The sequence below is a fragment of the Ceratotherium simum genome, chromosome 4, assembly GCF_057802395.1.
Source record: "Ceratotherium simum simum isolate JZ-2026a chromosome 4, ASM5780239v1, whole genome shotgun sequence".
Taxonomy (NCBI): Eukaryota; Metazoa; Chordata; class Mammalia; order Perissodactyla; family Rhinocerotidae; genus Ceratotherium; species Ceratotherium simum.
The window spans coordinates 86,380,817-86,395,836 of record NC_141903.1 but is presented as its reverse complement, the minus strand read 5'-3'; the positions used below and the strand labels follow the sequence as shown (position 1 = coordinate 86,395,836).

The window sequence follows — 15,020 nt, the reverse complement described above, 5'->3', positions numbered from 1 at the left end:
AATAACGTATAAGCAAAATTTGAATGTGAGGATCATGGAAAACAAAAATGCATAAATATCAACATAATGGTCAACATGAATATTGTAATTGAGATTCAGATTTGGCTTTGAGCTCTCAGGATAACAGAAGCAATTAAGTGATTCTCGTTTTCAGGAAAGAGATAACATAACAGAGTTGCAGGGGGAACAAAGTTTAAATCAGTACTGAAGTCTAAAATACAAGTGTAGTGTGTGCTACTTTGTAGAGGGGAAATGAGCTGTGTATACAGGACAGTGTCCTCCACCATAATTTTAATGCAAATGCAGCTTTGCATGTTATGGTTGGCATTTTCTCAGATCTGCCTTTGATAAAAGCTACAAACAAGCTGTAAAGGTTAATTCAGAGTTCACATTTCTCAAGGCGTGGGCCTAGATATGGTGTAGTCTTCTGGTGTCCCAAATCAATGCACAGATAGAGGGGAAAGTGCTTAGTGGAGTGAATGGACGGCACGTCTTACAGTTGAGCCTCTAAATATGTCTCTGTTCAGTAGGACTTCTAATGAGACCTAGAAGCCAGGCAGTCTGAGGTTGTCACTTCCTGATGCATCAGAGCTGGGAGTGCTGGCATTCTGTGTTGCTGGTTGAAGACAGACCCGTGTATTTTGGAAATCAGATGAGCAGGTGGCGGGATTGACATGCCACAGGACCCAATTTGTAATAAGAAATGAATTATACTATATTTCACTGTTACTGATATTTAAGTCTTCTGAGATGTCATGTGATACTTAAACTAGAAAAAAGTAAAAAAAAGCAACCATAGACATAGTGTAAAGCTGGCCACATTTGTCTATAAGAACTCCTGTTTTATTGGGGACCTCTTACCATATACCTGTGACAACACTTCACACCACACTTTATCTCCCTGTATATCCACTTATACTGTGGAACTTCATGGCTCTCAAGCCTCCTCTTAACAACTATTTATTGCCTGGATTACTTTTTTTAAGGGCTTCACCTCCCCACCATCCCCCAAACACTTGCCTGTCCTGTGTCTCATTCATTCAATGCCTTGAACTCTGCTGATGCCAGTTAGCTAATCCGATGATCTATACTGTGATACCGTGCTGCGTGTGAGAGGTCTCCAGTCACACATGTTATGTGCTTTGTTAAAAGAAGTACCGGGGTATCAGGATTTAGCCTAAAAGGCTGATTCCATTGAAAACTGCAGTCACGGTTTCTAGGCTATAGGGGAAATGTTTTTCAATGTAAAGTCCTTATGACATTATTTAAACCAAATTTTCTATCAGGAAAGTATAGCTCATTGGGAAAAAGAGATGCAATTGAAGAAACCTGCTGAGTTGAAGAGCTCCTAAATTTCCTTTAAAAGGAAACAATCTGGGTTTCTTAACTGGAGGAGTTTTGAAGATGTGACATTCAAGAGTAATAAGGGACGATAACTGAAATTACCATAGGCTAATTTAAAAAAGAAAATCCTTCTTTTTTAAAGGAGAGAAAATCTCAGAATAATCAGATTGGCCCAAAGGGGCAGATGTTGAGAATGGTATTGAGTACTATTTACTACTAAAATACTGAAAGTAAAATAAGAAATTTAAGGAAATGTTTTGATTGAACAAAGTTACTTCTTAGAATAGTTTATGACCTATCAAAGTTATTTATTTATTTATTTTTTTGTGAGGAAGATCAGCCCTGAGCTAACATCTGCCAGTCCTCCTCTTTTTGCTGAGGAAGACTGGCGCTGGGCTAACATCTGTGCCCATCTTCCTCCACTTTATATGGGACGCCGCCACAGCATGGCCTGACAAGCAGTGCATCCGTGCGTGCCTGGGATCCGAACCCGGGCCGCCAGCAGCAGAGCATACGCACTTAACTGCTACCGCACAGGGCTGGCCCCTCTATCAAAATTATTTAAGTATTTCTATAAATTGTCGAAATCTCTAGTTGAAAGAATTCTGGAATTCATGAGAAGGAACCAGGATTTGAAACTTTGAAAATCATACTGAGTAACAAAATGGTTTACTAATCTGTAAAGATGCTTTATAACATTGTAAGGTCAGAAAGCATGGAGTTGTCCTTATTTTATTATATACTCTCCTGAAATATTGGCATTGCTTCTTAAGAATTTTCTTGAGAATGTATTACTGAGATTTAAGCTAACATAAACTCTATGCAATTTTAGTATTTGCTATTGAAATCTTTATTTGTGGTATAGGAAGGTCAGAATCTTCCTAATATGCTATTCTTTTCTTTTTTTTTTTTTTAATTAATTTATTTATTTTTCCCCCAAAGCCCCAGTAGATAGTTGTATGTCATAGCTGCACATCCTTCTAGTTGCTGTACGTGGGACGCGGCCTCAGCATGGCCGGAGAAGCGGTGCGTGTGTGCGCGCCCAGGATCTGAACCCGGGCCACCAGCAGCGGAGCTCGTGCATTTAACCGCTAAGCCACGGGGCCGGCCCTATTATTTTCTGATAAGTGTTCACAAGTAATGCTATGTGATTCTAAATATCTCTTTTCAGAATGCTGTTGTTTTCTTATGTATTCTAAAGTGCTAGCTAGCTCTCACATAACGATATCTGTAAGTTTATCAGTTTGGGTTTTCCACTGAAAAAAGTCATAGACCAATTTTTCCAATAATTGTAACTTTCAGTTAACTTTGGAAGACACCCTAGAGTTTGTGATTGTGTTTTATGCTAGAGTTGGTAGAAGAATACAGAGTGACAGTGAAAGAAAGCTACTGCATTTTTGAAGATTTGGAGCCTGACCGATGCTATCAAGTGTGGGTAATGGCTGTGAACTTCACCGGATGTAGCCTGCCCAGCGAAAGAGCGATTTTTAGAACAGGTAAAGAGATGTTAAGGGGGTATAGGAGGCGATACTCAATTCTTCACAGACTATTAAGGTCAACCAATAAGCATTTATTAAACACCTATTGTATGCTAGGTGTTGTACAGTGCTGGGTATACAATGATGAATAAGACTAGGTTCCTGTTCTCAAGAAGCTTGTGGTCAAGTAGGGGAGATAGAAAACAAAAGATCATGAAAAATTTGTGGTAAGTGCCGTGATCCAGTTATGCACGCGTTGTCATGAGAACACTCCCGAGGGGTACACGAAACAGCCTGGGGCGGGGGCAGGATCAGGAATGGCTTCCTAGAACTGATGCCGGGACACAATCATTGAAAGGATCAGTAGGAAGTAATGTGTTAAAGGAGTGTATTCCATTTGAAGAAGACATATGAGCAGAGGCGTCAAGGTAGGAAACAGTATGGAGTGTGCAGGACAATAAGAAGTTTGGTATTATTTCTTTGACTTAAAAACAAGGAGAGTAAAGACATGAGGTGAGAAAAGCTGGTGTGTAGACTCCTGTTTGCTAAGAAGCTCTGGCTTCATCATATGGATGCTAGGAGCCCCCAAAAGCTTTCTCAGCAGCAGTAATCAGCTTCCTTCCATGATGGAATCTTTTCACGGAGGCTGAAGCAGGTGTAGCATAAGCCAACTTTGCGTTACCTTTCAGATAATTGTAACTACCTCCGGGGAAGAAATGACTCGCTCCCACCATTTTATCCTTTCTTCTTGCCTTTTAAAGCCAATATTTACGGAGCACCTACTGAAGGCAAGATAACGGCTAACTTTTATATAAAGGGAGGGGGACAAGGATCTTTGCTTTTATTTGCTTATATACGTATAAACTCTGGTAGGATTTACAGGAAACTAATATTAGGGGCTGTTTGGGGATGGGTAAAAACTGGGCGATTTGGAAGATGGGATGGGAGGGAGTCTTGTCACTACATAAATTTTTATACCTTTTGGGTTTTCAACCCAGAATGTATTTTTAAGTCAAAAATATAAAATCATGCCCAGGCAGTCTTCCCAGGGTACCAGGGAAGCAGAGCTGGTATTGATGGTTCCACAATTGACTTGGTTCTCTCTCTGCAGCACCCTCCACCCCTGTGATCCGTGCTGAGGACTGTACCGTGTGTTGGAACACGGCCACCATCCGATGGCGGCCTGCCAACCCAGAGGCCACTGAGACCTATACTCTGGAGTACTGCAGACAGCACTCCCCGGAGGGCGAGGGCCTCAGGTAACAATCGCTCTCCAAGGGGAGACCCCACTTCACCATGGGGAGAGCTCGGGGTGCCAGGAACCCGGCTCAGGGCCCCAAGCTAACCTCCCTCACAGTGGGAGAAGGGCTTCCTAAAATCCTGCTGAGCTGATTAAGCTGTTGACTTGATTTGCAACTCCATCACTATTCATCAATGAACTCCAAGTTTGTAATAAAACACATGCTGCAATGCAGAATAATAACTCCCTTGTAAGAAAAATGTATGTGAATTTTAATAAGGTAGAACATTCTTTGAGTATATTTGAGTCCTTAGACAGGATTTATGCATATTTTATGCACTTTTTAGTAGTTATGTCAGAATAGGTACCACCTAACTCAGGAAACTAATAGTGAGCTTGTATATAATGTAAATTTGAATCTTTCCAAGATATATGGGTACTATAAAGGAGCTAATTAAATATGTATCATCATAGAGACATATCCACCTCTCCAAGAGCACAGAGAATCTAAAGAGATTTTTCCAGGAAAAAAAGAAATGTGAAGCTCTCTCACTAAAATTATGAAGCTAAAATTTATCAATAAAGGGCTGTGCCTCCAGGGGGCATTTGGTAAATGTTAATTCATTTACTGACGTTCTGTTTTCTTAACCTCTAATCCATGGGAATAGGGCAACTTCACATTCCATGATGAATGTTCAGAACATTATTATTAACACTCATATTTTGATAGAGACATTTTTAGCTTTTTTTCTTTTTTACCAAGTTCACTGAGATAAAGTATTTTGGTAGGATATCGAACTTAGAAATAATGGTATGTAATTAGACAGCGTTTTAATAAAGTGTATTATTTAAGCTCTTGATTATCTTCATGATCAATCAACAACTATTTATTTAGTTGTGATGTGAGGTTTCATATGACTGAGCAATAATTATAGTTTCTTTCAAGTATGTGAAGACAGGCTTCACAAAATAATGATCAAAAGATGAATTAATGTTAAGAGGGGTGTGTATGGGTGGGTTGTAGGCATTTCAGCAGAGATGAAATCATAAATCTACAAGACACAGCATCTCCGTTCGTTTGCCAACTGCTGGAAGGCAGGCTTCGATCATCAGCAAATAGCGGGGAGGTTAACTCTGGCCAGGATTTTGTTGGGGGGAAAGGGAGGAAGAGAGAGAGGGGGAATGGGGGGAGGGAGAGACAGAGACAGAGACAGAGAGAGAGAGATTATAACTGAGTTTTACTGAGTGTTAACTCTGTGCCAGTCACTGTCCTAAGTGCTTTATACACCTTGCCTTATTTAATCCTCACAGGAACTCTGAGAGAAAACAGACGCTTTGAGAGGCTACTCAGCTAGTGAGTAGCAATCAGGATTCAAATCCATTTTGTTAGATTTCGAAGTCCAAGCTGCTAACCCCTGTTTAATGTCACTTAGAGGAGTCCTGGACCTTCCCTACAAACACCCTTGAAGTTATGAGAACACTGTACAGGAGCCCCCGGGTCCCCTGGCAGTCTCTCTCACCGTTCTTTACCATCAGTGAGGAAAACTGAGTTCGTTCTGAGGCAAGATCAGCCTGTTAAGGAGCAATGTAAAATGACTCATCCTTGTTATGGCGTCGGTTCCCAGCTGGCATTTGCATAAATAATATCAGCACAGTTGGATTCTTAAATCAGCAGAAATCTGGAAACCCTGAGACTTAGTAGCCATCTCACTGAGGGAACTGTGATGTCATCTCATAAAAGTGGTGACAGGGAGAAGGAAAAGGGGAATAGAAGGGGAAGTGGTGGTTGCTGAGGGCTTCAACGTGCCAGGAACTGTGCTAAATCTTGTTTAACCCTCTCAACAATCCTAGGAGGGAGGTAATGATCCCCATTAAATGAGACTCAGGGTGGTTAAATAATTTGGCCAAGGTATTAAATGATGGAGTGAGAGTTTGGAGTCAGGATTCAAACTCAGGTCTGTCTTATTCTTTCCACTAATTCTGAAACTTGTGTTTTACATAGACAGAGTTAGCATACCTCAACAGCCTGACAACAGTATCCTTCGTTTCCTTTGTCACATGAAAAACATAGATATAAAGAGAGAATGCAGTACCATTCAGAACCCTTTGATTAATGCTTTTCCTTTCCCTGATCATCCTGGGCCCCCAAAACTAAAAAAGAAAGTCTATTTGATATCAAAAATGAGCAAGGCATTCCAAACAAATCCTTCTATCAAGGCCAAAGAAACCAATGACAGTTGCATTTGTAGGGAAAAAATGGCCATCCACTAATTTCATTAAGACCAAAATTGAGCTTATTAAAACAGAAGACTTGTCATTAGTTTATTCATTTGAGACTTTGCCAGTGGGTTCATATTTATTTTTCTTATTAAAGGAGAGCATCTGAGAGGCTGGATAAGCAGAAGTTTATAGTAGTTATGGAATAATACAAGGCTCCTTTCTTATTGAATGGATATCATCCAGCAAGTTTAGAAGTGAAGGGAAATTCCACATGTAGAGCCTTGTTGATAGTTTGGTGCTGTGTTGGAGATGGAGCTGTTTTCCAATTAGGTGTTAAAAGACCCCTCAGTGCCGGAAGGTAGAATGGTATGTCCAATCCACAGCCCAGGGATGACTCTCCAGTCTCTGGATCCCTGCTGAGTCTGACAATAGATAGTTTTTTGAAGCAAGCAGAATTTTGTTGGCCACAAATCACTACTCTGTTCATTTGCTAAGTCTGTTGCTGATGCACCACATCAGAGTCATCCTTCATCAGCACAAGAAGCCTCAAGGCCTTTACCCCAGGTTGGCGTCAACAGACTGTGAAATAATTCATCCTTAATCTCAGAGGCCCAGGGCTGCAAAACTCATTTGTATCTCTTTTGGTTCTCCAATTTAAGAGTTCAGGAGCGAAGGAAAATTCTGCTCTTCCAGAGTGGCCGTGTGTCTTAGGGCTTTTGACCATCTGGTTCTTACAACCAACTTTAAAACATTCCTTACAGTGTCTGATGGTTCAAAACTCTATAAAACACTAACTATTTAACTGTAATCTATATTGCTCAATCTCTAAGATGTCAGCTGTAGACAGCTAGTTAGACAGTAGAACTGATAAACAAAGAACCTCAAAACTTGATCACCTCTACTCAACAAATGCAAACAATCCCTACTTGTCCATTTTATTAGAACCACATTCTTCACTTTGGTTTTCTGCACAGCAGCGCACAAAGTTACTTTATGTCTTGGAAAGAACAGCAAGCCACGGGTTGTCTGATCCCACTCACTTGTTGGCTCCGTGAGGGGATCATTACGTAAAGTGGCAGCCTCAGTGCCTAGGAGAGTGTCTGGCAAATTGAAGCTACTCAATAAAAATGTGTTACCTGAATGGGTAAATATCAATTAGCATTGAACACATGATACTGACACCAACAAGAAAAGTTAGGGCAGCTTTGAAGATAATCTCTCATTCAAAATTGGAAAAGAAATAAACCGGGCCAACAAAGTAAAGAATGGTGAATGAGTTAATGTCAGTACTTGGATACTTAACTAGGAGATAGGACTAGTATACTGTGGGCTGGAAACCTTTTCATGGATCACTCATGGGGAAGGGCATGTATAATCTTGTTTATCCATTGGTTACATAACCCTTACATAGGATCTATGCTCAATGCAAAAACCCTATGCTAAACCAGATCCAAAAATTGATCCAGAGGCCACTGCAGGGGAGTAAGGGGATCAAAGGTTACTTCTGTTTGGTGTGGCTGCATTTGACTGGGTGAGGACGGGAACCTTATCTGTGCAGATATTTAATAAAAGTCTGTTTAATGGATGAATGAGTGGATGAATGGCAGGATTAGCCAATCTCCTTTAGCCCTCACCAATTCCAAGGCATCTAACTGGCTGGAATTTCTAGCAAAGGAGAGAGGGAGAACTAAAAAGAACTAAGAACTAAATGAATTCACATCCCTTTCTCACCCCCAATCCCTGAAAAGACAGACAGCCTTAAAAGCTCTGGTCTGGAGTAGGAGGAGAAGTTGAAAGGAAGTGAAATAAAGGGAGAAAAGGATGAGTAATAGGAACACACGCACACACACAGGGAGGGCATTGATTACCCTTTAGACTGGGGAGTCTAATTTTGGTTGCCAGAACAGCAACACATCCATCTTCAGACCTGCATTCATTCACCCAGCATGATGGCTTCTAGATATTCCAATTTAAGACCAAAGGTGTTGGTTGAACTCTTATGGTGGGTGTTTGAATGGAACGAGCCTACTGTGACCCCAAGTTTCATGACGCGGTATCTGAAATACATAGCTGAGAAATTGCCTCCATTCCATAATCCTCATAGAAAACACATTTGCATATTTTTGTGTGTGGGCACCGTGGCTCGGTCCCAGCAGTTGGCCCCTGTGGGATTGGGAGTGGGCGGGAGTGACAATCCCCGGCTTGTGTGCGGGGGCTGAGGGAGCTCCTACTCACCCTTTCCTGTTTTTCTTTGAATGCTCACCTCAGGTTGGGTGGGCTCAAAACACTTTCAAAAATTTTCCACCGCTCGGCTGTTTCCTCAGCTGTTCTGTCTCTCCTGTGTGGAGAAAAGTCAGCAGAACTGTGGGTGGAGGAGGGAAAACTGAGAGAAATATAGTACAAGGATTAGCTGTGTGGGCTGTGCAGAGAGAAGCTGCGTACTGAATGACAAATCTGTGAGACTCAATACACCACAAAAGTATTGGTAGTGAACTTCCTGCTCCCCAGCCCTGGCCGAGGCTGTGAGCCGGGAGACCCTTCCCCGGCTACCCTCCCCAGGAGCATCCCCAGGGTGGGATGGGTGCTGAGCCTGTGAGCTCATGTTCCTCCTGCTTCCAGCTTTTGGGGCGACACGTGGTGGGGCAGGAACAGAACTGTCGGTCACAGTTGGATGTTCCAGATGAGAACACCTGCCCTTCCGTCTGTATAATAAGGACAAATAAGGGTGAATCTCCTAATGAACTTAGTGCCTGAGCAAGAGATGAAGAATCCTAGCATTTCTTTCTTTTTAAAAAATTTTTACTAAGCTTTCAGCTGGATAGGTGATGATTGACCAATGATCAATGGCAAGTGATTTGACCTTCTCCACAATCTCTGGGTAAAAGAGGCAGTCGTTCCTGCCCCATGCTTGTTTCACAGGGTGACAAGAGGGCCACAGACATGACTGGGCCAAAATTCATTGAGTATTTAAGAGCTGATAGCCAGTCTTTGTATGGCATTGTTTTCCTGACCCAGATTGTAATATCCCTCTGCAGGAAGCCCTTGGGAGAGTGAGTTATAGGAAGATGAGTTTTCCCCCTTGGAAGTCTCAGCGTTTCCTGAATGAAATCTTTCTTCTCAAATGAATATAACTTTGATCATTTAAAATCCTATACACCTCCTGGTTGTATAGTAAAACCTCAGTCAATGGAAATCCAATCTGCTCCTTCGCTTCTAGCTTATGGTCTGTCAATTTCCAAAAGTATTCAAGTTGCTCACAGTAAAAGACCCAGACATCATAGAGCCGCTAAAAACAACCCTGTGAGAACAAGAGCCCGATAATGCAGGGATGAGGAGATTGTATCAGAAAGCACGAGTTACGAACAGCACCTCAGTAGAACATAAAATTTAAATAAATCTGAACTTCCTGGCAGCTGAGGTGAAAACAGGAGAGGGGGGAGAGAGCAAGAGGGAGAAAGAAAGAGATTACGAAACTCATCTTTTTTCAAAAAGGAAGAACAACATTTCACTGAGAGACAATTATATTTCTTGACATTCAGCTCTAAGATGAATTTTTCATGTAGATCTTTATATAAGGGCTATTGAACAAGATAATAGTGATTGTCTTTAAGAGCAGTTTTACAAAAGATGTAAAAACATTCCCTATGTAACCATTTTTTAAACTAGGTCTGAAAGCGTAATGTTAAGTCACCGTCTGTGCAGGCAATTCTACGGGGACCTCATGTAATTGTCCACATGTGTGGCCTTGGAGTGGTAAAGGAGAGCTCAGAGGATCCAGAGGCATGAACGTTACTGGGCTCCTGGGATTCTCTGTCTGAAATACGTAATGGTATCATTCAGGCTTTAGAGGGTAACTACAGAGGAAACAAAAATCCAGGATCTTTCTGCTAGAATCCTTTGGCTCACTTTGATTTTGTGAGGGAGTCTAATTACGGGAAAGCCTAAGTGCCCAGGTTGGCAGCATTCAGCCCTCATGTCCTGTTTCTACACTGTTATGAACTAATAGTCATGTTTCGTTAACACTGAGTCTCATAATATCCTCCTTTCTCAAAAGAAAAATAGTCCTGTTTGAAAATTTTTATTTACCAAGTCTTTTTGAAAAATGAAAATAAATATGTAAAGAACTTTCTTCTTGGGGCCAGCCTGGAGGCGCAAGCGGTTAAGTACGCATGGGTTCGCCAGTTCCGATCCCGAGTGCGCACCGACGCACCGCGTGTCGGGCCATGCTGTGGCGGTGTCCCATATAAAGTGGAGGAAGATGGGCATGGATGTTAGCCCAAGGCCAGTCTTCCTCAGCAAAAAAGAGGATTGGCAGATGTTAGCTCAGGGCTGATCTTCCTCACACACACACAAAAAGAATTTTCTTCTTAATCCCAATTTAACCAAAATTTTTCATCTTAAATAAAAAGTTTCATATTTACAGTTAGTTAAAGTTTTATAACTGGCTTCCAACAGCTAGAGCTATTTAGTTAGTTGTTCTTGTATCTAATGTTGCTTATGTTCTCAAGGATTTTTCTTCTTTTTCCTATTTCTCCCTCCCACCCCTTCTCACCCCACACTGTCGTGATTATGTTTCCCAAACCTAACGGATCATAAAAAGCAAGTGGGATGCTCTTACAGTTTAGATTCACAGGCCCCTCTTAAGACATTCTGGTTCAGAAGGTCTAATGTGCCCAGGCAGGTTTGGGAAACACAACTTTACTAGCTGGTTTCCAGAAGTGCTCTGTTCACAGTTCACGTTAAATGGCGCTGACTGACTGGTTGAATGTTGGCGCTGCCAACAGAAATGCCAGTAAGGGCCCACTGTGTTTTTAAAAAACAATTCATACTTAGCCATCTGTTGTGCACGGCAGTGACACACCATCCGTAGGCTGCTTCCAGGAGTCATGGCACTGGATCCATCCATACTGTTTGTACACATGCCGCCCCCGCCCCCGAGGAGAAAACATGCTTAGATCCAGGTACTAGACATGGCAGAGCAGAGGGCAGCCACTCCTCATGGTTACCAGCCCCTCAGTTTACCTTAAGCACATGTACACTCCTTCCTTCCATCCTACATGAATGGTTGAATTATCAAATTCCTAGAGAAGCTACTTTACAAAGTTCAAACCAATGTGCATTCTGTAAACATATTCATCCAACTCCTGAACTCCTGAGTTTGTAATATAGCTCTAAAAGGAAATTATTTATTAATTTTGGATAGATAATATGGACATATGGTACAAATTCAAAAGATACAAAAGGGAATACAATGAAAATTAAGTCTCCTTTCTACCTATACTTCACCTACTCAATTCTCCTCCCAGAGGCAATTACTGTTACCTGATTGGTATTTATCCTTTCCGATAACCTGTGCATATACAGGCATCTGTATTTTCTCAACAAATGGTAGCATACTATATATATTTCTACCACCTTGCTTTTCTTGTTAAAAGCATTTCTTGGTGAGTATCCCATATCAGTACATATGGAACTACCTCAATTTTAAAATCAATTCCATTGTATTCTGTTTTAAGAATATAATTGAACTTATTTGACCAATTGAGAGGCATTTAAGTTGTTTCCATTCCCTTGCCATCACAAACAATACTGCAGAAAAAACATTGTGCATATATCATTTCACACATGTGCAAGTATATCTGTAGGATAAAGTCCTAGAAGTAGAATGACTGGTTAAAAGGTATATACATTTTGAATTTTGATAGATATTACCAAACTATCTCCATAGAGGCTGTAGCTATTTACACTCTGGCTTGCAGCATATAAGAGTGCTTGGTTCTCATACTTTTGCTATACAGGGTGCGATAAAACTTTTGATCTTTGATAATTTAATAGGTAGACAATGGGATCTTATTATACTTTAATCATGCATTTCTATTATTAGGTTGAATATCTTTTCATATATTTTGGAGCCATGTACTTTTCTATGAACTGTTCATTTTCTTTACCCATTTTTTCCTGTTGGATTGTAGTATCTTTTTCTTATTGATTTGTAGCAGCTCTTTGTTTTTTAAAGAACATTAGCTCTCATCTATGGTATGGGTTGCAATTTAATTTAATTTTTAAAAATTAATTAATCAAAATTAATTTTTCGATATTTTTGTCATGCTTATTTTTTAATGTTAATGTTAATTTAGTTCTACTTTCAGTAGAAAGTGCAAAATAGGGAATCCAACTTTATTTTTTTAGTGTGGCTATCCAGCTGTCCCAAAAAGGAAAACCCATCATTTTCCCTTCTGATTTGAAATTCTTCCATCATTATATACTCATGAACCTATGTGTTTGGCTTTATTCCTGACCTTTATAATCTGTTCAATTGATCCATCTACTTATGCCCCAGTACCACGCTGTTTTTGTTATTATAGCTTTATAATTTAGAATTCTTGGTAGATTAGGTTGCTCTTCATGCTTTTTTTTGCTATTTGCTGGTTTATTTTTTATATGATCTTTAGGAGCAGATTGTGTAGTCTCCTCCACTCCCCTGCCCCTGATAATTTAGTATTTTTAGAGATAAATTGATAGATTAAGTTCAGGAGAATTGAAGTTTTTGTGATGATGCATTTTTCTATCCAAGAACTGATATGACTTTCCCTTTACTCAAGTCTTCTGTATTTTCCCTCAGTACCATCTTTAAAAATGTTCTACATATAAATCTTACACATTTTCATTATGTTTGCCACCATTCTTAATAAGATCTTTCTTTTACTTTATCTTCTATCTAGTTGTTATGTGTATATGAAGGCTTTTGATTTCTTATGTTAGTTTCACATCTAGCCATCTTACTGAATTCTCTTATTATGTAAGAGATTCTCAGCTGACTTTCTTGGGTTTTCTAGATAAGCAGTCCTATCATCTGCAGATGCTAATAATTTTGCCTCCTACATCCTAATTTTTTTTTTAACCTCATGCCTGTCTCTCTGACTTAATGGGAATGCTTGTAGTATGTTCTCATTAGGCATTAGGTCTCTAATGGTTTTTACTTTCTAAAGATCCTTTTCAAGTCCCATGTAAAATGATTCTTGCCCCATTGTCCATGGTTATATGTGGCAATCTTTTCAATCATTTCTTGCAAAAGCTGAACGATGAAAGGGCTTAAGCTAAAATGGCCTTCATTGTATTGGACAGACATCAGCCTCCTGGTGGCATCCACTTGTTTGCCCTCTGAAACAACAGAAGAGGAGACCAGTCTCATTTACATGGCAGCCCTTCAGGCTTCTGAGGAGACAGTGCATCTCCTTTATATCATTTCCCTCTGCTTTATGGCACTGGAGTTTAACAAATGCCCTTTATCTTACCAATGGAGAGATGCGCAGGTTGAATCCTTTGAAGACCTGCTAGGTGCAGAGCTCTGTGGTCAGACTCCACAGTGTGCTTATACTCCACCAGCAATCAGCTAATTTGCTGATGCATCAGGGTTTCTAGATGCTTCCTTGCCTTTGCATTCCTGGAAATTATACATATAAGGCCATCCCTTTCCACTGCACTATGGCACTTGTAGGGAGAATCCCACACTTATGACCCAAAGTGAGACCATATTTCTTACTGTCTTTTGAATTTTATTATTCGCTCTAGACTTCTATCATAGTCAGATGAATCATATTATTGATAAAGCTAAAATCCCTTCTTACCTAAGCACCAACGACATGCTGTGTTTCCATTTTCTGTCTAATCACTTACCCCAGTTTGGATGTTCTGTGAATTTGAATCCTGCTGCAAACTCTGCGAAGCTCGTTATAAGTCATGTGGATTCAGTTGCAATTATGATGAGTTTTTGTTTTTGAAATAAAAAAATAATTGATGGAAGGGTGCCACTCTTCAGAATTCAAATTCCAAAATTTTTGAAGTTTTCATTTGGCTAAAAAGCAGGGACAGCTGACGTGAAGACTTTTGTGACATTTAAGTGAGGTCAGACTGAATAAATAGACGTGGAAATGAACCATTTGTATCTGAGCTTTTTCGCTTTGTTCTTGATTCCTGAGCATAAGCTAGCAACTTATAAACAATAAAACACCACCACGTTTCGGATTACTTTTGTTTTCCCACCTGGTGCCTTATTTCACAGATGCAGTGAGCGCATGGTGTACATTCATCAAGTCTGCATGACCTCTTCTCACGCTGAAAGCAGAATCTGCTCCCATATTTTGGCTTCAGTACCGAGTAAACCTTTATTCTTTAAATGAGTGATAAGATATAGCATGCAGTTGACTATATATATGGAATTTCCTCCTTGACAGACTTCATAAAACTCAAGAGCAAACACTTACCCAAAAAACAGTATCCTTGGCATTTAACAACCACACTGTGACAAAATGAAGCTGGTCTGTTCTTCCAGTTTCTAGAGATGAATTTCCTCACCTATCCTTGCTGCTTCCCCCTCTGGCAGAGACAGGCCTGGGCACGTGATAAGTGATCAGTAAATATTTATTTAATGAGTGAATGAAGTCTGAAATTCAATGCAGACCTGAGTGTGCTTATTGAGGCAATAACTCTATTGCTTATTGTAATTAACATACATTTAAAACATCTCTTCAGTCCTCAATTCCAATAAAATAAGCAATATATCTACCCCAGAATAATATTCTAGATATCAGTTGGGAATTAGCTTCTCAATCACAGGACATGGTTTTCATTGATTAACTGAGGCATAGTTAGTTGTCAGTGGACATGTGGCTCAGTGTTATCGATCTGCTCTCAGTGCATCCGAAGATAGTACTCCCCGAGGGCCTAGTCAGGGGGCA

General features: G+C 40.3%; 1 protein-coding gene across 1 annotated transcript in view; it reads left to right on the top strand.

Moving 5' to 3' along the window:
• CMYA5 (cardiomyopathy associated 5) overlaps window positions 1-15,020 on the top strand; it is an 88,209-nt gene that overhangs the window by 62,562 nt on the left and 10,627 nt on the right. The window contains exons 8-9 of the mRNA XM_087430132.1: window positions 2,694-2,840; window positions 3,934-4,081. Coding sequence (XP_087286258.1) covers window positions 2,694-2,840; window positions 3,934-4,081 — 295 coding nt within the window. The remainder of the gene's footprint in view (window positions 1-2,693; window positions 2,841-3,933; window positions 4,082-15,020) is intronic.